The sequence below is a fragment of the Mus pahari genome, chromosome 12 (assembly GCF_900095145.1).
Source record: "Mus pahari chromosome 12, PAHARI_EIJ_v1.1, whole genome shotgun sequence".
Lineage (NCBI taxonomy): Eukaryota > Metazoa > Chordata > Mammalia > Rodentia > Muridae > Mus > Mus pahari.
Genome location: NC_034601.1, coordinates 28,781,796 through 28,790,399, shown reverse-complemented (window position 1 = coordinate 28,790,399; position 8,604 = coordinate 28,781,796). Strand labels below are relative to the sequence as shown.

The window sequence follows — 8,604 nt, the reverse complement described above, 5'->3', positions numbered from 1 at the left end:
TCTTTCTTTCTCTTTCTTTCTTTCTTTCTTTCTTTCTTTCTTTCTTTCTTTCTTTCTTTCTTTCTTTCTTTCTTTCTTTCTTTCTTTCTTTCTTTCCTTATTTTCATCTTTGAAACAAAGTGTCATGTATAGCCCAGGTGGGCTTCTACCTTGCTATGTAGGTAAGGATGCCATTGAACTCCTGCTAGCCTCTACATTCAGAGTGCTGGGATTAGAGGCAATCATATCTGGTTTCTCTATGCCCCACACCCCCTTTTTGGACAGGGTCTCATATAGCCAAGGCTGGCCTTGAACTGCTTCCTCTAAGTGCTGGGATTACAGGCCTGTGTCACCATGCTTGGCTCCCCTGGTGGTTTTGTTTTTTGTTTTGTTTTTGTTTGGGGAGTGATATTTGTTTGTTTGTATTGTTGTTTATGTGTGTGCTGTCAGGAAACTCTCTCTGTAGACCAGGCTGGTCTTGAACTCAGAAGTCTACCTGTCTCTGCCTTCCAAGTGCTGGGATTAAATGTGAGTATTACCATTGCCTGGCTGTCTTTTTCTCTTTTTAAGTTGAGGTAGGCTCTTGATAGCCTAGTAGCCTATTTTTACTATGTAACCCAGGCTGGCCTCTAAATTGAAATAATCCTCCTGTGTGAGCCTGGGATCACAGTCATGTGCTACCATGTCCAGTTTTGTCTTCTCTTAAAAACCAAAATCTAAACTGGTCAGTGGTGATGCATGCCTTTAATCCCAGCACTCAGAGGCAGAGACAGGCAGATCCCTGTAAAGTCAAGGCCAGCTTGATCTACAGAGCAAGTTTCAGGACAGCCAGGGCAACACAGAAAGACCCTGTCTCAAAAAACAAAAACAAACAATAAAGTTTAATTTTTATCCTACACATCAAACTAAGTTTTCTCATTTATAGCAAAACAAGCAAATATCTATTATAGCAGTGATCCTTGCAAGGGGCTGCAGGTTACATTCCTCTTTGAAATAGTTTTGTCTGAAAAAAAAAAGCCACAAACCAATATACTTTGTAGGAAAATAGATGGAACTGTATAGCATAAGGTAAGCCAGACTCAGAAATATGAATATTGTCTGTCTTCTCTCATATGAGAAACCTAAATGTACAAAAGATATATGTATTTCACTACACACACACATACATACACACACACACACACATATATATACATATATATTTTGTAATATATATGTATTTCACTACACACACACACATACACACATATGTGTGTGTGCGAATGGCATGAAAGTAGAAGGAGCAGGGAACAATAACTTTGGCTATATAGCCACGGGTAGCCTGGAACTCACCATGTAGCCCAGGCTGGCCTCAAACTCATCATCCTCCTCCTTTAACCTTCCAAATACTAGACTTACAAGTGTGTGCCATCATACCTGGCTGGATAGCTTTTTAAATAAACAAAATAAAACCTAACTCGTTTCCCCATCTTTCCCTTTAGGTACCAACTACCATACACTGCCTGTTCCTCTAATGGCATTCACTGAGGACCTATATATTGGTAAAGCACAGCAATATTCTGTTTATAAAGACCCCCATGCTTGGATGTCACAGTAATGTGAACACTTGTATGCGTGTGTGCTCTGGCTGCATGAGACTTGCAGTAACACAGATGGAGTTGGAAAATATACTAAGTAATCCCAGTGTGTGATGTTTATATGTGGGGATAGGAATGGACGTAAGGTGAGTTATAAAACTAAGAAAGGAGACCGTGAGAGGGGACAGCTAAGAGTTAAGGGGGAGGTGATAGGACACAGGTGACAACAGGAAAGGAGTCTATGGAAGGTGGGAGGGACTTGAAGGGTTCATAGGGTAAAAAGAACTAACCTAAAAGAATTATGTTTGAAAAGTGCCAACGTGAAACTTGAAAGTACATATGCAAATTAAAATTTTTAAATAAGAGAAATAATAATATAAGGTAAGAGGATGAAGAGATGTCATAGACCCTTGCCCATCTCTACCATGGGCAATGTCTTACAGAATCATTTTAACTGATCTTGTAGGTGCATGTGCTCACTTTTGTTTTATGCGACATGGGGCTTCATGGGGTCTTTCTTCCCCAGTGCCAACGGTCATGTTTGCTTCTGGCAGTGGAGGGGCGCTGTGAGTGTTTCAGCAGGATTAAGACAGGGACACTATTTCTGTCCTGTGTTTTCTAGTGTGAGGAGATGCTGCAGAGAGAGCCGGGCTCCTCGGGCCTCCTTCCCCATGAACACAGCATGTGCCACCCTCTCAGCTTGAGGCTGTCATCTTTGCTTGCAATTTTCACCAAACCAACCTTGGATACCACCTTCTTCCCGAGCTCTTAGCTTTGTTTACACGTTTATTTGGAAGAAACCCATTGTCTGTGTACCGTACTCCTTCCCAGAACTGTTTAATCCCTCCATCCGGGCACTCTCGGGGAGGGTGGGGGGATCACTCCTGTTGACATTCTCAGCCACAGCTGATGAGGAATGACCATGTCACCCAGAAAGCAGAGAGGACTTTCTCTTTCAAAATGACTAAAGCACGAGTCTGGGAAAGGAAAGAAGCCTGGGTACAGCTTCGTGAAGCAAAAGCAGAGAGGAGGCGGAGTCCCGATTTGGGTGTGCTCTGTAAGTTCTGACCTCAGCTGCCCACTCTAGCGATCCCTGTCATGTCAGACACTCAGGTCCCAGGACATGTCCTTCCAATAAACTTTGCTGAAGCTTGTCAGCCTTCCTCCAGAACTTTAATCGATGAACACCCTTTCAACTGCATAACAGGCCTTCCTAGGAAGCCGTATTGGTTTTCGTTTAAAATTCATTCAGTGCTTAACCACATACGGTCAGAGTTTTGCCTCTGAAGCCTTCCCATCCTTGTCCAACTTGACTCAAGGCCTGCCTTTTCTTCCTCTGACGTCTCCCTTTCTCCAGGCTATGTGTGAATGGGGGGGGGGGAGGGCTACCCCCCTCCGTTAGGAGAATTTTCCATGTGACTCACTCTCTGCTGGGGTTTCTGTCCCTTCCATCTCACCAGGCTACAGGGATATCAAATACAGAATAGTATTCCTCTCCCCTCCATGCCTTGCTTCCCTTCAGTTCAAATGGGAAAGGACGGCCGCCAGCTGAGGCCAGTGGATGGGCAGCTAGCATTGACATACTGGTGGTTAGTGATTGGCTTTCCTCCTGTTTTGTCTCCCGGCTTTCCGGACATGCGCACTGAGCGATGTGTGTGCTGAGCTGTTCCTGCTGACACACAGCGCTCCCTCCCTCTGATCTGAATCTCCTTGTGACCGCATGTGATGGATGTCAGGGAGAGCAATGTGAGAAGTTCTTTCTACACCAGGTTTTGGGTGGGTGGAAGACAGTCGGGAATATCCTAAAGTGGGGGTGGTGCTCTAGTTCGTTGGAAGACTATAACCAAAAAGACTGCTCTAAAAAGCCACTGCAATGCCGTTAGGGACTGCATCTGCGAGAGCCAGAGCTTTTGAAGCAAAGGGCATGTGGAACGGGTGTGAAGGGGAGATGGATGAAAATGTCTGTGGTAGGAAGAAACTAAAGAGGAACAACAGTGCGAGTTCTACAGTCATGAAGTGACAATAACCATAAATCGGAGAAATGGCTTTGAGGACAAGCCCATAAAAAGGAGTCGTAAAAGGTAGCCAGAAGATTATAGTATACTATAGCATGGCAGTATCAACATTAACATAGTAAGAGTGTAGAAATTAAGTCACTGCACGGATAAACAGGCGACAAGGCTGGCGAGATGGCTGAACACTGGCTGCTCTTCCAGAGGACCTGGGTTTGATTGCCGGCACCTACAAGGCGGCTCACAATCGTCTGTGACTCTAGATCCAGAGGACCCACTGGCCTCTTCTGGCCACCGTGGACAGCAGATGTATACACTGTGCAGATATATACATATGGGCAAAACACTCACTCACATAAAATTAAATCTTAACTTTAAAAGTTTAGGTTAGCCGGGCATGGTGGCGCACGCCTTTAATCCCAGCACTCGGGAGGCAGAGGCAGGCGGATTTCTGAGTTCGAGGCCAGCCTGGTCTACAAAGTGAGTTCCAGGACAGCCAGGACTATACAGAGAAACCCTGTCTCAAAAACCCTTAAAAATAAATAAATAAATAAATAAATAAATAAATAAATAAAAGTTTAGGTTAAAAAATAGTATAGCTTTAAGAGTTTAGGTTAAAAAATAGTGTCTCCAGTGAGGTCCAATTATTTGCAAAGAGACACACATTCACTTGGATGATACCTGTACTCTTCAAGCTGTAGGATGCATGCAACGCAGCATATAAGCAAGTTGCTGGGTTTGGTAAATTTCCAGATTCTGATTCCATGGGTATGGAGTAAGGAGATCTGGAACCCTATCTAGCAGATGCCTGCTGGTCCTCATGCAGATGGTGTGTGGCGTATAGTGGGTGACAGATGGTGTGCAGGCTCTCCTGTCCTTACCTTACACCTCTACTCTAATTGATTTTACACTGTTCTATGCTATGGCAAAGTACAATTACTTTGAAAAAGAGAAAAAAGTGGCCAGCATGGTAGCACATGCCTATAACCCCAGCACACAGGAGGCTGAGGCAGGAATATTGTTGAGTTTGAGGTTGTCTTAGGTTACAAAGTAGGTTTTAGGCTAGTATGGGAGATAGGTTAGATCCCAGTTCAACAAGTAAACACATACATACACACACATATGCACATACATATACATACATATGTACATATACACATATACAAATATACACATATACACACATATATACAAACACACATGCATGAGATGGGAAAAAGTTGAAGCAACTCAAAGCAGCAGGTGTGACAATATACACCTGTGCAAAGCAACCAACATAAAATTCAAGCAACTAAGAAAGTGTGCAAGCCTAATAGCAGAGGAGAGGGAGAAGCAGAGGAGGAGAGAGAGAAGCAGAGGAGAGGGAGAAGCAGAGGAGAGGGAGAAGCAGAGGAGGAGAGAGAGAAGCAGAGGAGAGTGAGAAGCAGAGGAGGAGGGGACAGCAGAGGAGGAGAGGGCAGAAGAAGGCAAAAGACGGGTCTGGTTAGAAAAGAATTCTGGACAAGGAGATAAGAAGACACAATTGTTGGACTATGGGGTATGAACAGAGAGACAAATACTGCATAAGAAGAAGAGAAAAGGGATAAGCCAGTTGGGGTCCCCAGCCTGGGTATCGGTGACCTGCCTGTCCTTGAAAGCTGAAGCCTTGGGAAAGACATCCTACCCTTTTGAAGGATATTTTCTACAGGCAGCAAGGCATGGAGCCTGGGCAGAACTAGAGAGCTAGCAAAACACTTTAAAAAGGCAGGACACGGATTATCCTGGTGCCTAGAGTATGCTGGAACTGGGTGACAGCCAGGAATGTAGAAAGGAGAGAATTTCAAGGTCATGCAGTATCTGGAAGTGGTTGGCTTATTGCTCTTACTGGGCCTGAGGACAGCATGTGTGGAGAAATCTATCTGAGACATTTCCTGCCTATGGAAAAATCCAGCTTGACGGGCTGGCTGGGCATGGTAGAGCAGAAGCTAGCAAGGTGACACAAAACACACCTCAGGTGCTTCTGTCACCAATGGGGAAGAGATTCAGGTGTCCCCCCCCAACTTCATAACCAATACCCAGGGCTGGGCCCAGACCTCAGATATAAGGAGGCCGCTGGCAAATGTGTCTCAGTGTGTCCTGCTCATGCTATCACGTCATAACATTTTTATCAGCCACCATAAAATGTTTCATAATACTAACTTGATGTTGCTTCAAGTCACCCCAGTTTAACAAAAAAACTGTCAGCTTCATTCCTGAAGTGGGCTGGGGCCGACCACAGCCCAGTCAGGGGTCTGCCCCCTGCTGGACATAATGATGGTCACTTGGATAAATGGGGAGGGAAAAGTGGTTATAGACCCCACAAACAATGGGGTTGATTTTGACCGTAAGAGCTTAGAGAATAAATGGTGACCGTAAAAAAACAAAAACAAAACAACAACAAACAAAACAAAAAACCCCAAACAATAAACATCAATGGCACACAACCCAGGACGTGAATTCATGCATGAATTTCACCTTCTAGAAAGATAGCTATTCCCTTGAACACAAATGTAGAAAGCCCTCAGGAGGCAGAGGCGGAGGCGGAGGCGGAGGCGGAGGCGGAGGCGGAGGCGGAGGCGGAGGTTTTTCCCATTGGAACGTTCTTCTTACTCTCGCCCCACCCATCTATCTGCTCAAAGTCTTTCTTAACCACCCTCCAATGACTTCCGGGAAACATTCACCAGTGTCTTGCATTATCCTTTAGGTGCGGGCTCTGCTCTATGGCTCCTACCTCCCGCTTGACTTGCTGTGTTCGCGACACAGGCAGAGCTGTGCAGGGGTCTTTATTTCTGCCCCTACACCTTGAGCTTGGGAAAGCAACACTCTTAGAGGCTTACTCTCTGTGTTTGTTTTCCCACACACCTAGCACAGAATTTACGTGCGCACAGTGGAGAGGGGAAGGGCCGGCCAGCAAACCTGGCGGGCCACACCCACAATTCTCTCCTTTGGGATACTTACGGTTTCCACAGTTGAGACCACCGAGGCCAAATGGGCAACTGTAAATCAAGAGAGAGACAAGAGAAGACTCAGTCTCAAATCACAACAAAATCTGTAACGAGGCAACGTATGTGAGAAATTTCTTTAGTTAGGATAGGTTCTTTATTAGGAAAGCCTGTCTTTTATTCTTTTTCTTTTTCTGGAGGGGGAGGGAGGCATTTTTCAAAACAGGGTTTCTTTGTGTTTTCAAAACAGGACCTCTCTGTAGACTGGGCCGGCCTGGAATTCAGAGGTCCACCTGCCACTGCCTTCTGAGTGCTGGGATTAAAGATGTGTGCCAACACTGCTGGGAAGTTTTTTGTTTGTGTTTTAAGTAAGCATACTTCATTCTATATCACTGATTATCAATAGGCTATTTGTTACAGGCTAAACATTCCTGAAGACCCCTACATCTGAAATATCATCAAACCCCAAATCTTTTTTTAAAGGGTTGTTTGTTTGTTTGTTTGTTTGTTTATTGTATATGAGTACACCATTGCTCTCTTCAAACACACTAGAAGAGGGCATCAGACCCCATTACAGATGGTTGTGAGCCACCATGTGGTTGCTGGAAACTGAACTCAGGACCTTTGGCAAAGCAGTCAATGCCCTTAACCACTGAGCCATCTCTCCAGCCCCAGGGTAGTTTTTTTGTTTCTGTTTTTGTTTTTTTAAAGGCATTTGTAACAACTTCATCAGGAAAAGGGAATAGAGAGCCTACCTCATACAGGTTTCATTTTCAAGCCTATATCCATCTTCACATGCTGAAAGAGAAAAGGAAAAATCCATGAGGGTTAACGTGACCAAAATTCAGTTAAACATCAGCCACCCAAAAAGTCCACAGGAATATTCTAGAAGCAGAGAATTTTTAAATTATCTATATCCTGACCTAAACACTGTTGTCATGATCAAGAAACTTTTCTTGACCTTACTGTGTCTCAGTTTCCCATCAATAAAAAGAGAATGAGAAAACAGTAACATCAGTGGTTTCTTGAAGAGGTGATATAAAATAAGGCACAAAAGTGGCTCCCATGGTCTGGCATCTTGCAATCACCAGGCAAATGTCTCCCTTTGTAATTACTGGTCAGCAATTCTTTGAGTATGTTCTCTAGAGATGATCACCCATGGTGACTTCCATTATAACACAGGCAAATCTTTACCCACTGGGACACCCTCTTTGTGAGCTGGCTCTCTTCGCCCTCTTCCACGAGGAGGTAGACATGCTATGGGTGATGCTCTCTGGAAACTCAGTCCTGGTTGATGCCCAGGTTTTCATAAGCGAAGGCTTCCCCTGTTGTCTGCTCCAGCAATTCTAGACAGATCTAGATGTGCTCTAATTTTCTTGTCAAGAACATAGCTGGGTTACTGCCTAGGGTAAGGTCCAGCTCTGCTCCCAGATCAACAGTTCTCCAGCTTGTCTAATCACAGGACACTTTCGATATTACAGTAACAGCTCAACCAAGCAGCAGGAATGCGAACCCATGCACAAGTGAAAGCAGATAATAAAAGATGCCCCCAGTACACGAATTCCTTGTAGCAAGGAATGATACAAAGTTGATTCCATCGTATAAGAGATCAGACCAAAAAGGTAAAGAAAGAAAGAAAGAAAGAAAGAAAGAAAGAAAGAAAGAAAGAAAGAAAGAAAGAAAGAAAGAAAGAAAGAAAGAAAAAGGTACAGAATGTAGAGTTGCCCATAGGGAGCAGGTGGTAGAGACACAGTGAGAGGGAGAACTGAGAGAGACAAGGGCAAGCATGAGCTGGGGATGGGATTGAGGGTAGACACCCTGCGGGCTGGAGGGACAGGTCTCTCAGACTTCCGGTGTTCTGCCACAAATTTGTGCATAAGTGCATTATCTGTGTGGATATGTTTACGTTTTTAATGCTAGAAGCTGAGTATTTCTAGCATCTGTTTTCCTGTTGTACATCATCTATTAACTGCAATAGAGTTCTGTGGTTCTGTGGAATCTGTTTTTGAAAAACGCTTTGGAAATCACTGTTCCAAATAGCGCAGAGCTGATCTGGCAGATTTTTTTTTTTTTTTT

The 8,604-nt window shown here is 44.3% G+C and overlaps 1 protein-coding gene across 3 annotated transcripts in view; it reads right to left on the bottom strand.

Annotated features, from left to right (window-relative positions):
- Positions 1-8,604, bottom strand: part of Heg1 (heart development protein with EGF like domains 1) — an 81,820-nt gene that overhangs the window by 9,770 nt on the left and 63,446 nt on the right. For all 3 annotated transcript variants that reach the window (XM_029544424.1, XM_029544422.1, XM_029544423.1), the window contains 2 exons: positions 7,284-7,326; positions 6,545-6,582 (listed from right to left, as the gene is read on the bottom strand). In XM_029544424.1, the coding sequence (XP_029400284.1) occupies positions 6,545-6,582; positions 7,284-7,326 (81 nt within the window). The remainder of the gene's footprint in view (positions 1-6,544; positions 6,583-7,283; positions 7,327-8,604) is intronic.